The sequence below is a fragment of the Parus major genome, chromosome Z (genome assembly GCF_001522545.3).
Source record: "Parus major isolate Abel chromosome Z, Parus_major1.1, whole genome shotgun sequence".
NCBI classification, from domain to species: domain Eukaryota; kingdom Metazoa; phylum Chordata; class Aves; order Passeriformes; family Paridae; genus Parus; species Parus major.
In genome coordinates, this window is record NC_031799.1 from 28,235,687 (window position 1) to 28,255,390 (window position 19,704).

At 35.3% G+C, this 19,704-nt stretch overlaps 1 protein-coding gene across 50 annotated transcripts in view; it reads right to left on the reverse strand.

Annotated features, from left to right (window-relative positions):
• The window catches only part of PTPRD (protein tyrosine phosphatase receptor type D), a 1,166,996-nt gene that overhangs the window by 103,855 nt on the left and 1,043,437 nt on the right, over positions 1-19,704 (reverse strand). For 14 of the 50 annotated variants that reach the window (XM_033520262.1, XM_033520279.1, XM_033520276.1 and 11 more), the window contains 9 exons: positions 19,140-19,273; positions 17,746-17,890; positions 14,154-14,459; positions 12,955-13,148; positions 11,057-11,083; positions 8,827-8,944; positions 3,406-3,993; positions 2,877-2,977; positions 1,843-2,096 (listed from right to left, as the gene is read on the reverse strand). In XM_033520262.1, the coding sequence (XP_033376153.1) occupies positions 1,843-2,096; positions 2,877-2,977; positions 3,406-3,993; positions 8,827-8,944; positions 11,057-11,083; positions 12,955-13,148; positions 14,154-14,459; positions 17,746-17,890; positions 19,140-19,273 (1,867 nt within the window). The remainder of the gene's footprint in view (positions 1-1,842; positions 2,097-2,876; positions 2,978-3,405; positions 3,994-8,826; positions 8,945-11,056; positions 11,084-12,954; positions 13,149-14,153; positions 14,460-17,745; positions 17,891-19,139; positions 19,274-19,704) is intronic. The other 36 variants (XM_033520295.1, XM_015652791.3, XM_033520273.1 and 33 more) reach the window with 8 other exon arrangements.

Here is a 19,704-nt window from a genome sequence, read left to right on the forward strand (position 1 = left end):
TGTTTGTGTTTTACTTTATCAAGTCTGATCAAATCTTAGAAGATAGATGTACAAGTAGTAGACATATTATTTGCAAAATTTGCAGTTGGACCCTGCAGATTTAATGTACCTTTTCTGATGTCATTAGCCTCTTTAACTTTTTACACTATAGAAAAACAAGGAAATTTTCTTTTATTCCAGTGCTATCTTCTGCTACTGTTTGATCAGCTATCCTGCACATTTTTCTCTCCGTGAATGCTCTGCCTCATAAATCTTTTTTGACTCATTCCATCTTCAGTCTTCCTTAGCTGCATTTGTTACTGACCGCATCTTACTCAATCTAATGATAATGACTACATTTTTCAGTTTTTCATCCTTTTAATGTTTCAAAGTCATTTATTTCTTGACCTTACCTGCCTCAAAATCTTCAGTCAGTAATGAAAAAAGGGGCAGCTTTCTAGAAAGCTGTAAAAATCCACCAGGGAGAAGACAAGTTGAATCCTCATCATTTAATGACTGGCTCATTTTCCTCCCCATTTCCTTTACATTACATATGGGAACCTTACAGATCAACAAGAATCACTATAAGTAGAGCACTATTACTATAAGTAATAACATTTATTGATTGTATCATGCTTCATGTTTTCCTGGCAAATCATTATTATCTAACCTTTCTAATCCCTGCTGACCATGTGCTTTCAGGTCTTTAGTCCTGCTCCTGCTTAAATTTCCACACCACCTGTTCGCTTCCAAAATCTATGTAACTGGTAGAAAACTTCCAATTTTTTAGCAAAATCTCTTCTTCTCTTTCTAAGGCCAATGGAGAGGACAAGGTATTTTTATCCTGATAAAAAAAATCAGAATTAAGTAATCTGAATTGCTGTAAGTGCAGTACCAATTCTTTAAAACTCCACAGAATTCTTGAATGACTGAGTATGAGTACATCAAGGAGCTACAGCGGGGCAGCTACGCATTGATGGGTAATCCATACTTTTTGAGATGATGTATAGTTCAAAATATAACAGGTTTTCTGCATCCCTCATTTTGCAATCCATGATGCAAGCTCTGTGATCTGTACACTGAGAAAAACTGAAAGATAATCAGTCTCCATACAAGTCGTACATATGTGGCTACATGACAAACTTAAGAGTTCTAGCTGGAAATGACCTATAGTCAGTTCTATTCATATTGAATAGATTCATCATCTATTCATATTACCTCACTACTTCAGGGCTGACAAAAAGTTAAATTAAGGGCATCATCCAAATACCTCTTAAACATTGATATGCTTGGGACATTAACTGCCTGACTAGGAAGCCTCTTCCAGTTTGAAAACATACTAAACAAAAGCTTCCTAACACATCTGAACCCTGATGCAGGTCTGAAGCATTGCCTCATGTTCTACATATGGATCTCAGGAAGAAGTGATCAGCAACTCCTTTTTCACTTCCCCTTCTCAGCAAGCTGCAGAGAGCAAGGAGGTCAGCCCTTAGCCCTCTTTTCTCCAAACTAGACAAGCTCAAAGCCCGCAACAGATCCTTACACGACATTCCTTTCAGTCCTTCTATTGGCTTTGCTGGATGTACTCCATCTTTACAACAGAATTTGACACTTAATTTTCATGCCACTCATGACTGCGCAGTGTTCCAATCTATCTGTATGCTTCTGCAAGGCCCCTTGTCCCTTGAGAGAGTCAACAGCACCTCACAGTTTATCAAATATTAAACTGATATTAGGTCAAACACTACTGCAGAGTACTGTAGTCTCTGTACTGTTATAAAGAATAAAACTGTAGTCCACCACCAAGAGTTAGAATGATCATCTCTCTGGAGTTAAAAGCAACGGTATGTCATTCATACTCACTTTATGTTCTCATTTGAGGGTACTTCTGGAAGCTCCACAGTTATCATGCCATCTAAGTTGGTCTTTCCAATGAAGACCGGCTTTGTGCGAAGCACGTCTGGTGCAGTCTTTGCAGTAACTCTGTGCTGAAGACCCCCAGCACTATTCCCTCTGTTTGTCAGGACAAATGAGTATGACGTCTCTGGCTTCAAGTTTGTGATCAGCTTTTGAGTAGCTCGTCCATCAACTTCCATTTTCCCATCATCATAAAGGATCTAAGTTAATACACAAAGGCAGTTTGTGTACTAGGAGAAGGCAAATGATGCTGTCACATGGAATTCAGGAATCAGCTTAGCGATAAATTTAAATAATAAACGAATTTAAATTTATTGGGAAATTTCAGGGTGTAAAACAGTACTGAATTCACCGCTGCAAGCAAACTGCTCACTTTCAGGGGAAAAAAAAAAGAAGTACTACATTAATATAAAGCAATGCAAACACTCCTGAAATGCAGTCTCACTTTTTCAAAGTAAGCAGCTTTGCTTGAATCCAGAATTTAAAGCAAGGTACTCTTGTTAAAAGTAGGTTGACTTTTTCATTCATACTCCTTATTTAGAAAGGTTTTTGTGCCATTTAGTTCCTAAAATACTGTTCTTCACTTGCCACTGCCTGAGATGACACAAGTGATTGAGATTGAAGCAGAACAAATTCCAGGCAGACTGCACGTTACACTGAGTCTCTGTATCTGGATAAAGCTATAGCTAGTGGAGTAAAAGAACTGCAAATCAAAAATGTGCCATTGTACATTGAGGAGACAAAACCCAAAATGGTATTCGATTGCATTTGCCATGGAAAAGACTAGAGAAAAAAAGAAGAAAATTTTTCTTTCAGTCTTTTCTTTAAAATACTGTAGCGGTAAATGAAAAATTAGCAATCTTAGAAACAATGATACCCCCAATACATGTTCATTATATATGTTCAGTAAGCTACCTAATTAGGTAAATACATTGTCTAATTTCTGTTATTTTCTCTTGTACAAATGGAAAGTAACTTACTTTGAAAGGCAGAGCTGAATTGTAGTTTTCTGGAATTTCCCAGGACAGCAAAACAGAAGTCTTCATTACTGCTTTAACATGAAAATTTTTTGCAAACACTGCTGGAAAAAAAGAAACAATGTATATAAACAACATCTTGGAGCTCAGATCTTGTAGTATTTCCACTGCTACTTGGGAGTATTAGCTTTCCATTTAGGTAAAAAATCAATAAGGATTCAATTCTCCTACCTGTTTGCTCATATTTAAATATCACATTTAAGCTGTTCTCACTCTTATCTAGTGACAACCCAATACACACATTTTCCTTACCTGAAAATATTGTGAAGAAGTTAGCCAGAACTTGCTTGGCAAGGGACAACTGAATTCTAAGGCATCCAAAACATATTAAGATTTGCATACTTTACCTTTTGTGTTTGATGAACCTATTTTTATGAATGGGCCAGTCAGTTTTATTTACACCTTCAAAAACACTGATATCCAAAGACCGATACTCCTTTAAAGGTCAACGCCATAAGCAGACAAATCCTACCTTGATCCACGGGTAGTGTCCTGAACTGGACACTTGGACTATATGGACCAGGCCCTTTGCTTGTGTGGGCACGTACTTTTACATCATAAGTGGTATCTGGTTTTAAGCCAGAAAGTGTCATAGTGGTATCAGCAGGAACAACAGGGAGTTCAACTGGCTGGTAAGCAACATTGATATCTCTGTACAGGATGGTATACTTGGTGATAATGCCATTTCTTTCTGCCAAGAGTGGCATCTGCCAAGTTAATTGAACTGATGTAGAAGTAGAGCTTTCCGAGTGGAGATTTTGGGGAAATCCACTGGGTACCTCTTCAGGAACAGAAATCTCTTTAACCATCTCCTCCCCAAAGCCCACTTTATTTCTAGCTGAGAGCCTGAAGATATAAGAAGCTCCTTTGTGAATGTCTGTGGCCGTGAAGTGGTCTTCCTTCTCTGAGAACTCCATGGTTGTTAATGTATCCATGTCTTTGCGACCAAACTTCAGGCGATAACCCTGCAGCGGGCCAAAAGTTTCCACAGGAGGATGCCACTGAATTAGAGCCGTGTTCATCTGTGTGTGGCTAATCACAAGCCGAGGTTTGCCTGGAACTGTAGCACAATGTTATTTAAAGAGGATAGATACAAACACAATTGCACGTACAATTCTTGAGGCTAGTTTTAGCAGGAATAGGGATATATTTCATCTTTCCTCACTCTTAGTTCCAATTATGGCTGTCCTAATGAAGAAATAGTGTCTGGATCCTGTACTATTTAGTCATACAGTATAAGGAACTGCAACAGTAGAGATGTTTACTGCTTTTTTGTCTTCTTCCCTTACCATTATTTCTAAATACAGAGCACATTCAGAGGCACAGGATCTAGAAACACAAATCAAGAAGTAAAACTTCCAACAAACGTCTTATGAATGGTCCTGTCTCACAAATCCTTGTTTGCAAAAAAAAGGAAAAAAAAAGTACTGTCATAAGTTTTCATGTGTTTACTTCAAGGCACATTCCCTGTAAATGGGAAAATAATTAATGAAGAAATAACAAGTTCCTAGATGAGTTTAACATAACTTTTAGCATTTATAGTTAAAATAGGGCAGAAGTTAGAACAACCTTGCCCTCAGAAATGACTACTACATGATAGAACCCTGTCATTCTAGTTTCCATGCACAAATCACTTCCACCTCCACTGTTACAGTGTGGAGAGGCAGCACAGGTTGGAATTTAATATTTTCCAGCATGGTGTATCACATATGATTTATTTTCCAGCATAGTTTTTGTGCACATGACCTGGATTTCTTCTGAAGAAGGCTAAATTGGTAGCTCTTCTTAACTTATACACTACATAAGTAATAATCTTAATTGGGACCTATTGGTCCAAACTGGCAATTTGTCTTTTAGGTAAGTCTGGACTGTAAGTGTGGTACAGACATTGAGGAGGAATTGAATTGAATCAGTCCTAAACAAACCAGAAATGTATATATATATATATAGTGTACATTTTTTGAGTCCCAGTATGAATTATCATTTACTGTTTTTATTTAATTAATTAATTACTTTTAATTTATTCACATCCATTTGTATATATTTAATTTATATTTTCATTAATACTTCTATTTTTAAAAAGACCGTTTCTATTGCAGAGATTTATTTGATAATGAAGCATATCCATAACTATTCAGAAATTTGGTGTTCATTCCATACCAATGAATGACAAGTCAAGAGACCAGAATAATTTTGGGAGTAGTACTGCAATGACAACACATCTTCAACAAACACTAATTAGTTTCATCTGCATTTGAAGTCTTCCCGTGTGAATATAACTGCTACACTGTGAGCTCTGGTTCCTGTATTTAAACACTTCAATAGATTTTATTACTTATCTTCAGTTCTCAGGCACCCAGCAAATCAGATTGTGATTGTCAGAAGGTCTAACTACAAATCCATAAAGAATTAGGAATAAGGAGGGAAGAATGGCATGCCTTGAAAAAAATTCTGCATTTACTAAGCTCTTTCCTCATTACATCTGTCACAAGTCATGACCTTGTTTGTAATTTTATAAAAATTATAGGTAGGTTTTATAGAAATTTTCAAAATATCTTTAAATTTAAATGTTGAGTTCACCTGGAAGCATTATTGTGGAATCCTTTGAGTGTTTTCTCACACTTTCTGCTGTGTAAAGAACATATCTCTGGTTTGTTCTGACTTTTTCTCATTGATAACTAAAAGAGAAGTTTTATGATGAAAGCCTTTTGCAGACCATATTTTTCTCTGCATTCTAACTAGTACTGGCAGCAGAGTAGCAGAGGAAAGAATAGTTTACATAAAAAGAATAATACTCCTTCAGCTTCCTAGAGAAGAGATTACTGAAAGGTATAACTAAATTCTTTTTGTAATAAAATTTTTCTTTTGGTCTTGTGGCAGACTTCAGAATTGGAGCTACATTTTAACTTTTCAGAACCAGGGAACTAATAAAGTTTACTTATCCAGTAAAATACCCTGTGACTTAAATAGTAAATGACAATGGTCAGAAGTTTTTTTAATACCATAAAGCCTATCTGATGTTGCAAAGCAGATAAATTTCTTTTTATTTCCAGACAGCTTTCAGTTAACATTTACTTTCAGAATGATTTACTTATGAATATTATAATCTTTTAGGAAAAATGACAGGTTTCTGTGCAGTTGTATATACAGTTATGCCACCAAATAGCTCTGTCTAGAAATTTCTGGTAATAACCTGAATTTTTCATGAGCCTAAAAGAAGTGAAATTTTTCATAAAATAAAATATATTCTCTGATCTAGTGAAAGTCTCATCCACTAGTACATAGCAAGACATCTCTCACATCCCCCTCTGCACCAGACATTTATGCTGCAATGGCTTGCTGCTACTAGTAGAAGCTCAGGCAAGCTTCTTTTGCCAAATTGCCAGAAGTAATTTGTTTCTGTTAGATGCTATAAAGTACACCACCGTCTTAATATAAACTTTTTTTTTTTAGCTGAAATCTGTATTTCAAGAGTGATGTCCACTATGAGAGTAAATGTACCTTGACAAGTAATAGACAAGCTATTGTCCTACGAGATTCTTCAACTACTGTGACATAGAAATTAAAGGTCTGATTAGAATCTTCCTAAAAATTGTATATCACTGACTAGTAAGTCTTCATTTTTATCAAAGTCTTGTTAATCATACATTTTGTAACTTCTGCCCCAAGTAATTTAATAAGTAATTTGATTTAAAAATATTCAGTTACAGTTTTTATTCCATCTGATTTCAATAGTGAGGAAAGGAAACCGAACATAAGACAAATGCATACTCTTGAATGAAAATATCAACAGCGTTCTGTGACTTTACTAATAACTGAGTTACCATACTGTAGGCTTACCTATGTTTGGTGAATCTTTCCTTCCTGAAAATGTAAATTACTCTTTTGTATCACTAACTGGACAGCTGACTGGTTACTTATTTTGCCTGAATACCTTACAGATAGCTTCTCTGGCAATTTTTCAGATACCTATTCTCTTTTCATATCTTTTATGGACATAATTTCAATCAATCTCATTCAAACTTTAAAAGTTAGACTAGAAAGTCAGATCCTTCATTTTCTTTATCGTAGTATTCCAATAGCACCTTTCTAGAAAAAAAAAATAAAAAAAAATGGAAACTCAAAATGTATAGGAGACTACATTACAGACCTACAACCCTTTGGTGTTAACGCATCTTTCCTTCCCTTGTGGTGATGCATTCTCACAGATAGTGAGCAGGAAGCTCTTGGTACTGACTATTCAATCTCTCTTTTTCCAAAAATCTGCATACAAATTTTTCTTACAGAGGCAGGCCAAACACAGTAAGCTGTAACATCAAGTGAAGAGATTTCATAAAGTCTGGGATTTATGAAGGAGCAAAATGGTAACTAGCTGTTAATCCCAGGAACAAGCACTACTTGTTCATAGGGTTAAGCAGACAAGAACAGTGGGATACACATTACATTTACAGACATGCTTCCGATTCTCTATTGCTTTTCAGACAAGTTTATATGGGACATAGGATTTGTTCCGTCTTTTTAAATTAGAAGCATCAGAGATCTTGGTAAAATGACACATGAACAGTCAATGTGCACTAAATGCAGTGAAACTTTAAATTTTGCAGGAATATTTGCATAACCTATGTTTATGTCTAGGAACTAATAAAATCATAATTTGTACAATTGTGTTTATTTAAATTGCTAATTGAACTTAAAAAAAAAGAGCAATGGATCAAGTGCTTTTTTTTTTCTTAAATAAAGTTCCAACACATACCAGAAATACATATCTTTTTTTCTCAGAGTATGAGAATTCGGGAAAAATAAGAAGTTACACAGTAAATTTCAGCAATAGCCAAGAGTATTGACTAGAATGTATTCTACAATTCTCTGAAATTAAACATCTAACCACCAAGACTGAGATCTTTCCAATGATTCTAACATGAAAAGGTTGTAGATGGTTTTGATATTAATACAGGATATGTTCTGCATTCAGTGATTGTTTTAAAAATTGAATCAATCACTATAAATACAAATATATATGCCTTTTGGATTTTATCTATTAGCATAAACAAACCATTGTTTTTCATAGAGCTTGTAACGGTGCTACGTGTGATTGTAATAGAATATCCTAAATGGCTGCACTACAAACCCCTGAAAATGAACACAATACCTACAGATTGTGAACACCTGTAGGTAAGCATCACACCAAACCTGTTGTGGCATCAATTGGTTAAGCTGTGCCACAGTGACCCATTAAAAAAAAAAAAGAAAACGTTCCTTATCTAAAAGTTTGGTTCATCCCACCTGTTCTAACTGCTGTATCGGCTATGCAGTCAAGATATCTAGCATTTAGTACCACCTGAGATCAAATGCAGACTGAACACAGTGGCAGGGTGTATTTTGCCCTAGTAATTCCTTAAATTACCCCTGAATCCATATAGGCTTCAGGATTTCACAGGATGGAGTTTCACTCTGTTTTCCAATTCTCTGCCTTAATAATTACATTATTATGAGATAAGTTGTGAATGTCATACAGATGGTTCTTTCAATGTTTTTACTGGCAGGCAGCAGTGTTGCTATTTTCATGAAGATCATGAAAGCCCTTTACAACTTTTACAAAAATATCCTTCTCATGTCCAAATTTCTATTTTTTCCTCTCAAAGAAGACACCAATAATACTGGAAGAGCTACTAAAAAACTATTAAATCACCTCATCATGGACCTAAGAAAGGGACAAAGGGAGTCAATGGCTCTATTTTTATCTAAATAAATGAAGGTCCAAATACTGAAACAGAAAATTCTATGTCCTAGAAATACTTTTCACACAACAGGAGATTTTGAAATAGTAGGATCAAAACAGCAACAGAAAAGGTCAAAAGATTCATTCAGAGCTTCATTTGTATGTAAGTATTACCTGCACCAGTAGTAGATACAAGTTTGGGTTTGCTGCGTGCTCCATCACCTTTTGTTGTATAGGCTGTCACAGTGAAAGAGTATGTGGTCTCAGGCTGAAGCCCAGAAATTATCATTTCCTAGGATGAAATAAAATAAAATAAGAACAATTAATTTAAAACAGACTGTTTGCCAGGAGAATGCAGAATCCTTTAGAAACCCCATTTACATCAGATTTTTGAGCTACTGGCAGTGATAGCAAGCATTTGAGTGTGCCAACAGACTGTATTGGGTGAAATAATGCAAAACATTTCACACACTTAAGCAATAGGACAGCACACCTGTAAGTAGTATGCCTCAGGTAGTTTAAAGCAAAAGGCCAAAGGCTTAGTGGTGTGAACAGTGAAAAAAGTCTTCAGAAATACCCTGCCTGAGGAATATTACTGACATTGTGAAACACATGCACATGTAGACAAGAGAAACTCAGTTTAACTTAGTCATTAACAGGATATCACTGATCTAGATGTAATATGCCTAGTAAGAACAATGTTGCATTTACATGCCCACTTTTTAGGTAATGATGGTGTAGCTGAACAAAAAAAATCTTGTTATTTCCATAACATTTTCATTGCAACCTGTATCACTGGGTAGACTTGTGCTTCACAATATCTGAGAAGACTTCAGAAACAACTAGCCCTTCAGGTCTAAAAAAACTATGTAAAACACCACTAAAAATCTGGTCAAGGGATAGATATGATGGCCCTCAGGTGACAGCAGCTACAAAGCAAGTAGCTCTTCAGCTAGAGCGAAGTAAAGCAACAACATCAAACTGTATATATAAGGGCAAAGGGGTATTTTTTCACACGTGTGTGCACATATACACACACACAGAAGATGCTGTATGGTGTGTGAGAAATATACTACACTTATGTCCTGCTACAAGGACAGCAAGAGGAGTAAGTTTTGACACTAATAATATAAATAAATCTTATACACAAATATAAAGGGACAGTCTTCAGAGATAACTGATGGGCCCAGAGTCCCCAACTTCCAGCCTGTAACCATTGGACTACTCCTTTGCATTTTTATATGCCTGAATGAACTTGCACTAAATTTCAGTGCTGCCAGAGGGATGGTGTATTTATACATCTAGAATAAATAGCAAATGTGCAATCACACATCCCTCAGATGCAACAGCCATGAAAAGTTAATATAAAAATCATGGGCCACACTATTCATAGTATATGGATTTTTCAAGATAGTGGATATGAGCTTAGTAAAGATGTGATTAGAATTCAGCATTTTATTTACAGTCAGTTAATAGCAATATAGAAATAAATAGGAAATGAGCAGAATGAGTGGGCAAAATAGGTCAAATAAAAAAACCCCAAAACAACAAAATGAAACAACATATAACAATCTCCTATCAAAAGATCCCCTTCTTAGAGTCTATCTCAGAATTGAATTGAATAACTTCATATCTTTTGTATGAAAACTGCACCTGGTACTACCAGAATTAAACTGCAAAAGACAAAAAAAACCCCCACAAAACTATAAAACATAAAGACTTATGAAGATATTAGCTTCATCTAAAACAACCAGTACCTCATGATGTAAGAGCTATGGCTGCATGTAATGTTGAAAGTGTGGTTTGGATACAGCAGACATTATTACTTAGGCATAAACACTGCAGGGCATCTGGCTTTCCATGATAGCATGTAGTTATTTTATCCAAAGAAAGCACAACTGACTTCTACTTTCAGTTACACAAAAAAAAAAATTAACCTTAAAATGAATACAGAAAAATACAACTATTGGTATGTAACTCTGAACTGCTTCTGTTTTATTTTTCTATCACCTTGTAAAGAAGAAATTGTGAGGCAAAGTTAGTGACAGCCATCAAAAAGACGGAAAACACAAATCAGTGCTGTACATTTTGGCATCATGCTAAACCCCAGAACAGGCAAGCAACAGTAATCCTATTCTCCCTGGGAAAATAAAAAAATAAAAAATAATAAAAAAAGAACAACAAAGGAAAAAGGTGTCATAAGAGAAAACCTTTGATGTTAGGAACATGCATTTGTGCAAATGACATAAAAACACCCTGCAAAACAAAAACAACAAACCCAAAGAAAGCCCCAAAAAACCCCTAACCCAAACCAAAAACATACAATGCTACAAGCAAACAAGCAAGACAAAAGAATCTCAACCCAAACACACAATGTTTTTCTGCCCAGTCAAAAAGTACTTACATGTTCAGTAGTATCATCATATTCCCACTAATTTAGAGTAAAGGAAGTGGAAAGGAAAAACAAAAGAAATAAGGAGATTTGTAGCCTGGTTGAGATAAAGTTTTCTTCTTTATAGTAAAATGAATATGGAAGATGTCTGAAAAAGTCATGTACAGTTTGAATTATCCATGTAGAATCACATGAAATTTGGTTAATGAAATCAGACCAGGCATCTTTAATTCTATTTCTGTTTTCCCTAAAATCCAGCTAACTTCTTTTTCACTGACCAAAAAAAAGAAGTAATGAATCCTCTTGTACAATATAGTACTATTTTATAATAGTTTTTATTAAAAGTTGCCGAGGCAACATTAAAGGCTACCTAGTTTATTTAATCATGTTACCAGGCTATATGCTTCAGTTTCCTAAACTAATGCAATGCATTAAGTCTTGAAACCACATTGATATTTTACCATCAAGGTCTTCATAGATGCAGAAGCCTTGATCACATGTATCATAGAAGTACTATAGGCAGGAAGGAGAGGCAGGAAGACAAAGGAGTTGACTATCTTTCATGAAACCGTGGCAAGTGGGCCAGTTAAACTTGACAAAAGAAGAAATGCACCTTTTGCCTTTCTGCTGTTTGGACTCTAATGTCTCCTGTTACTGACCTTTTCATGTTTAAAATAATTTTAACTCCCCTACCACAGGGAGGTTGAAAGTAAAAATTTGTGAAAGGAAGAAGAGAACCAAAGCACACTAGCATGTCCTTTTCCACCTCCTCTCCCTTTTCCCTTTCCCTTCCCACTTCCTGATCTACTTCCATCTTTGTCTCCACTGAATTTAAACCCTAAACACCATGTTTTCCAAAATAGGAAAGTAAGTAGTGGCAGCAAAGTCCTCCAAAAACACAGTATTTTGCAAATAGAGTGATGAGCAAAATGCAGGTGTAGGCAACCTATTCTCCAAAGAGGTCTCTGCAAATCTGAGATTCAGAACTAAGACGGGAAAGGCAAGAAAAAGAAAAGGCACCCCCCCGCCATTTGTTTACCCATATAAAGTGCTTACAAAATCGATTTTACTCTTTGATTTAGGTAAATAATTTTTTGCTATTTCCTGCCAATCCACTCATAAACTGTGAGCTAGCAGTGAGACATGTATAATAGATAATAGTTTCCCATAGGATGACTCCTTCAATGTCAAAAGCTTTGGAAACCTTAAGTTTTACAGAGTACTCTTATATCTCAATCAGTAAAATCCTAGTTTGAGAAGCTTTTATAATTGGATGTTTTCATTATCTCATAATCTCATAATTTCTCAAACAGATGGGAAATTTTGCAATATAAATAACCACATACTTATTCAAACTGAGTTCCTCATTTTACTGAAGCTCCTGATATGAATAATGAAGAGTATAATACCTCAGTGGTTTCTGAAGTTACATTAAGAACATTAATTCCATGTGAAATTCATAGTAAGGTGCGTACAAGCTGATCAGAGAAACACTGTAATAACAGTCTAACACAGGCTTCTAATGATTCTAGGCTCTCCACCGAAACAATGAAATAGGAGATGGATGGATCAAGCCATGCAGAGTTTGTTACACTGACTTTGACCTGGATCAGATCACCCTCATGCCTGAGTGTAGGTAAAATCTCCAGGTTTAACAGAACCACAGTGATGACATAGCTCAGCATTTAGTTGCTGATCAATTGAGAAGAAAGTGTCTTGTTTTGGCCTGAGAACCTTTAAATGCAAGTTGTCTGAAAAAAGTCTTTAAAATAGAGACTAGAAATGCTAGCTGGCAGATGGTTAAATAGAATGAAAAAAGACCCTCAACAACAAAAGGCAGTTTTGGATTGCTCTCTGGTAAATTAAATGTTTTCACTGTGACCTAAAATAGAAGGGAGTGTCCCAGTTACCTGTGCATCTGCTAGCATGATGTCCTTCAGCATGGGCTGCCCCTTTGGCTCTCCGTTCTCCATCCTCACGTAGTGGACCTGGTATCCTCGTATCTGACCGTGCTGCTTATTGGGCACAGGCGAGCGCCAGGACACTTTAACAGCAGTAGAGTTGACAGCCTCTACCTCGACTTTGCGAGGAGGACCACTAGGAACTGGAACAACATCATTGGACAGAAGAGAATTACAGCCACCTGTCCCACCCATGTCTTTTCGCTTTTTTTCTTTAAGAAAGGGCAGACTCACTACGTTGTCTTTGAAGAATATAAATCATTCAGCAAATGAAAATGCTCAACAAATCTGCTCTACCTTTCAGTGAAAAGATCAAAAAACATGACTGATGCAAAAAATGGAAGAAAAAGGAGTATTAGAGAAATAGAAAAACATGTAAAAATGTACAAAAGCCAAGGAAGATGCTTTGAGATTCAAAGCATTATAATACAAAGAGATATTTTAATCATTGAAATAATAATACTATAATAATAACAAAACCACAAAAGATTAAAAAAAAGTTTCCCTTTTTTTTTTTGTTTGTCAAGTTCTATGTTTTATTTTGGTTTGTTTTTTCCTCAGGATAAAAAGGAGGCTGATTACAAGGATGTCTTCTGTCACTTTCAAGAGTGGAAGAAAAGAAAATGTGTGGAGCATCAGTTTTCCAAGATCAAAAAACAAAACTAAAAAAAGCCAACAAAAAAAAAAACCAAACAACCCAAAAAAACCCTCAAATCAAAAAGCACAATATGGAAGAAGAAAACAGTTTAAAAAAACTAAAGCAACCAAAAAACCAAGACCTGAAAAAAAGTTTATAGACATAACTTTTTAAAAATGGCAATGACTGTAAAATCAAGGAAAAGGCAGAAAGTTTTTTCCCTAAGAGAAATTTTTCATTAAAGGAGGAGCAAGAAGGATACGTATGGGCTCAAAAGAGCAGCAGATTCATGTCACTTGGAAAAAAAAAATATTTTCTGATAAAAAAATACAAAAATAGAAAAATGGTGTAGAAAGAACAGTCTTTGATTATAAAGCTCAAAGGGTGACAATATCTGGTTATATTTGGGGAAAAAAAAAAAAGGAGCAGAAAAAATTACTGTTAGCCTATACAAAAGACAGCAGATGACAGAGTCATAGAGGTGCAAACTGATGTAGTGGAGGCAACATACCATCTTCATCTGTCCGAATCAATACTGCTAAGCTCTCTGGGCCAGGTCCAACATCAGTGTGAGCAGTCACAGAGATCCGGTACTCAGTCCATTTTTCCAGCTGTTCCAAAAGGTACTGGGTACTGTCCGAGGAAATTCCCAAAATTTCATGGGGCTTGACATCTTCTCCATCAATCCCAATGTACTTGATGGAGTATGCAGTTATAATGCCATTCTGTTTTTCCACCGGTGGAGGTTTCCAACTTACCAAAATGCTAGTGGAGCTGGGGCTTGTGCAACTAATGTCTTGAGGAGGAGCTGATGGCTCTAATTTCAGTAGTGGGTTAAAGGAGGATTTGAGTGGAAGGATAGAAGTGATTGAAAAAAATGAACAAAAGAAAAAATAAAAATAAATAAAAGACAACCAAATGAAAATAATAAATAAACAAAAAGTAGAAACTCAAAAAAGCAAAACATCAGATAATCATATGCACCTTGGCTTATTACCATGAGGAAACTGAAAATGAACGGACAAACTAAACGGTGAAAAAGGATGTAGGGGAAATATATGAAAATGAAGCCTCAAAATAATATTACCTACCTGTAATTAAAATTCTTCTTGAAATAAAACAAAAACGTGATACTTCTATGACTACTGACCTATCTTCATAATCCTTGCAATTAGTGCAAGCTGTAACATTTTAAACAATACATGACATGTATTTACTTACAAATTTTGACATCCCCTTCAAGTGGCTTTACTTTCCTTAAGAAGACAAAATCTCTTTACACAAGTCCTAAAAACTTGCAATAATTGCTAGAAATTGCTCCATGGGTTGCTATTTTTTTGCAGCCTTTCTATTCTCATAAAAAAATTATCTTTTTTTTTAATGAGTCTGCCTGACACAAGTCAACCATAAATTACATATAAATTGAAAACAGTTACGGAAACATTTATTGTAGCTAATATACTATGAGCATGCAGTCCATAGAAGATGTAGAAAAGTCTTAGTCAAAGATTTACCTACCAGGAAAAAGTGACAGGCTTGTTGATTCTGACTGTAACTTGTACTTACCCTAGATCAGCTGTCAGTTTAATTTTTTTAACTCCTCTTGGAGACACCTTTGCTAGCAAAGAATTATTCCTACCAGTAATGTATATTACTTTTAAAGGAAAAGAAAAAATTCTAACCCAAACAATGTGTAAAGAAAACAGGTATTCATTTTACAAAGTGAGTTTACAAGCTCAACACATCAGAATGTGAGTTTCTGACTTTGTTTCATCTTCCTGTCAGCATCACCAGTCTTCCAGAGCAGAAATGCTCACCTTTACTCATTTGTTCTCAAAGGAGTATGTTAGCATATTTACCTTTTCCAAGCTTCAGAGCATTTAAGCATGCATGTCATTCCACTGCTTTCAGTGACGCAAATCAAGTACTGAAAGTTAGGTATGCATTTATATGCTTAAATGCACTCTGACTTACCAAAATCTATGCCTACTAACAGATCATTCAGAGCACCAAAAAAAGGACCCATAATTCAAACTCACTAGCAGAAGGAGAGGGTGTGAATTCCTTTCCTATTTTTGCCTCCTTTCTTGTAAGAAAAACATAAATTTTGTGTGTTAGACCTTTATTCCCCTTTATATCCCCCTCTCCACCTTTTCTTCCCATTTCCAGGGAAAAAAAGAAACAAATGGATACTTATACATGCTTATAATAGTAACATCAAACAAAATTAAAACAACAGAGAAGGCCTAGGACCCTGCTGTGACCTACTGCATTTATACATGTATCTTTCGGTTCCCTACAGCTCTTTCTACAGGGATCAATGGCTTTTTATTCAGTATGGTACACTGCTCCTCCAAAGGAAGAGAGGAGGGAATTTGCTAGTATTTCAATTAACTAGAGGAGGTGGATGGAAGAACAGATGAGAATGAACACATTTGGGGTTATTTTTATAGACTAATTCAGTAATCAAGTACTCAAAACAAACGGATTCCCTTCTACCATTAATTTGTGCAGGAAGTAAAATATATGTAAAATGTCCCTTAAGGGTCTTACAAAAAAAGAAATAAATCCCTGCAGCATCTTCCTCTGATATCAAGATGAAAGGCACTAGCACATTCTGGTGAATATTGCTAATAAAATCACAGAAGTTTATTAATTTTTAATCTATTATACTCTGAAAATGCAAAATATTGCACTTATGTAACTAAGGATAATTTGAAGGGTACTTTAACCAGTTTTATTAATGCATATATGTTTTTTCTCAATTGCACATTTTTTTTAAAAAGAAAAGTAATCTTTGCAGCAAATAATTTGGACCTGACCACTGAAATCAACTGGATTTCACTACTGTCTGAAGACACAAGGCTGAGAAAAATGTAACATATTTTTATATTCAAGAAGAGAAAATGGCAATGTGCTTATATACGGAACATGCAGCCTTGGCTCCTAGATGTTTGTTTTGTATGCAGTCTAAGCAACCTTCATCCAATATAAGATCATGAGCATTCTAAATAGTTGAAATGGATCCCAGAATAAATCAATATCTGTTTCATATTCAAATTATTCATTCTGAATTACAAAACTGAAAAGTTGCCTTGCCATTATATCTAAAACTAATCTTTACTGTCTTTTATGCTAATTCCAAGTGCTTCAGAAATGCTTCAGAAGCACATTTAGCTTTGCTTAAAGGTGAGCAGCACTGTGTCTCCAGTCACACTAACTGATATTAATATATAACACTAACAAGGAAGAATTGTATAATCACATGTCATGACTGCAAACTAAAAAGACTCGTCAACTGAGAAACTGGATTTTCTGCTTTGAATAGTCTTGAATGAATACTTTAAAAACAGGCAATTTAATTTAAAACAAATACAAATAAATTTGTATTAAGTTTTTCAATGACACATTGTAATGCAAACTGTCAAGAAAGCATAATTTGTAAAGCAAGAATAATCCTTCTGGACATCATTGCTGAATAGCTGATTGTTTTAGTTAAGTCTTCATTTAAATGCTTTAAGGTGTATATATAAGTCCCTGATAAATCTTTACATCTCAAACTATTTTTCTCCAGGTGGAAAATGACTGAATACCGTAAAAAAACCCAGAATAAGAAAACTGAACAAAATTAGAATGATAAGATACTATAGAAGAGTTGTTAAGAGATATCTGGTACAGTCTTAAATATTCATCCTGATTCATTCTACAGATTTTTGCACTTCAGGGAGATGCTGCAGAAACAACATAGGAAGGATGCAGACTGGGGAGGTGGAATTTTACTGACTGTTATTAATGTACACCTATGGCATGATACAACATTTCACCTTATTATAAAATAAAATTTTATTATGCCAACATATTATTGCCTCCTTAGACACTGGTTTATTTGGGTTGTTTTATGAAGCTATGTAAAAGCCATTCATATATTAATTTGATTACAATACACCTTAAAAATACACATTTTAGGCATTCTTTTGCAGTATCAAGCAACATCAACACTGTATTTTGCTTCTTTCTCTGCTTCTGCCTACCCAGGCTACTGAGATTAATCTCTTTGAGAAAGAGAAACGAAGAGAATAAATATTTCAAGGAAAGACACCTACTTGACTGCATGGTTCTCGCTGAGATTTCTGCTGTTGAAGCACCCAGCCCTTGAGGAGAGCGTGCAGCTAGGCGGAACAAGTACAGGCTGTTTGGCCTTAAGCCTTGCAGACGATACGATGTAGTAGGTTCAGTGGAAACCCGTTGCTAAAGGTAGATGATAAGAGAATGTCTTGGTTAGCATTCAGAGACTCTGAATTCCATATATTGCATGTATGATTTTATACTGGGATTTATTACTTTTAAGTAAACCATGGAGAAAAGCTTAAATTCAAGAAATAAGGCAGAACAAAACCAAACTAAATAAAACTAAAACTGCATACATTACTTTTGACAAACGTTAATAAACTATTATTTTAAAGTCAACAGTTTAATGGATGAAACTCGGAGCCGCAAACAAAGGTTGACTGTTTGATGAACAAATAGCTATATATGAAATATGGGAGGCTTTTCAGACAATACCACACGAACAAAGCCTGACCTATAACTGTCTTTTGTGGCAGTGGTTTTATAGGGTAAGTTATCTTGGGTTTAATCTTGTAGTTAAATTTATATTCAAATTATCAAAAGCAAACTCTTCCACAGTGGCCTGCATCCTATTTGGAAGTGAAATATGGACCTGGCCCCCTTCCACAAAATAAACTTGTGAATTGACAGTGTATGTATGAAGCTGCCATAAACATAAGCTCAGTTGAAGCATCAGCAATGACTTGAAGATGCAGGAGAAACTAATGAGGCTGACTATGTCTTGCATCCTTCTGAGACTCCTGGCTTCTTTCTTTTCTGTGATACCTGGCAATACAGCATTTTCCCTACCAGAAGAACAGCTTAGTCTAAAGTTTATGGCAGGATAGAGGCCCACAAACTGAAAATTCTTTATGAAGTAAAGGTACAGAAAAGGTCTATTGCAGGTTTTAATCTTTAGAAGGAACCTCCTATTTTCTTCTCAATTATTACTGAAAGATTAGAAAAGCTTGGGAATTCTCTTACACAATGGCACAAAGAAACAAAAATTATCTAAGTCTGAAAATAGATTGCAAAGTTCAGGTATAACTTCAAAAAGGGCTCAATGGGTCCATAAAATGCCCGCAAACATTTTTGCTTCCAAGCCTTTATAGCGAAACAGGCTCGGAGAGACATAATCAATGTCTGAAACTGGATGGAATTTCTGCGGTAGTTTCATTGAAGTCTGCAGCAAAATTCCACTTGCTGGTAACCACTGATGACATTCTCTGCTGTTACACACTTTCAGTCTGTCACTAGGTTAACTGCTGGACTTAACAAACCTAAATATCAAGGCATTTCTACTAAAGCAAGTTAGTAAAACATGAAATTGCTGCATTTTATGTTGAACTTATTAAAGATCATTAAAAAGATGTACAATCTTGCCACTTACTTCCTCCCCATGTTCCCCATCTTTGTAAACCAGTTCATAGCTGGAAATGGTATCAGACCGTGGAGGTGTCCAGGAAAGCAGTATGCTTGTTTCAGACTCAGGTTCTGCTTTGAAGTTCAATGGCTGACCAGGCACTAAAGAAGAAGTTAAGCAGTGCTGTCAATTATTTATTTGGATACTTCAATACTTTCAAATTTTTAAAAATGTTATCCAAATATGGCATGGGATATTACTTTTATTTATCTTATTGAACTTAAATTGCTCCACAGTATTATGAAATTTATGCAAGCACAGAAAAATAATGATACATTCAATTCACATGTTAAAAATTATCAAAGATTTAAAATAATTTTTTTGCAGTGTAAGTAAAGCAAATAGAACCAAAATGCAATTTAAGAGATGCCTGGTGATGAATACCAGCAATCTAATAACCTATGTGTGAAATGGCAAATATAAACATCAATATATTTGTGTATGAGAAAAAGCTAATAGAACACGACTAGCTGAAATAGTCTAGAATAAAGTGTTAAAACTATTACATGTGTTTCCAGATACGATTTTTTTT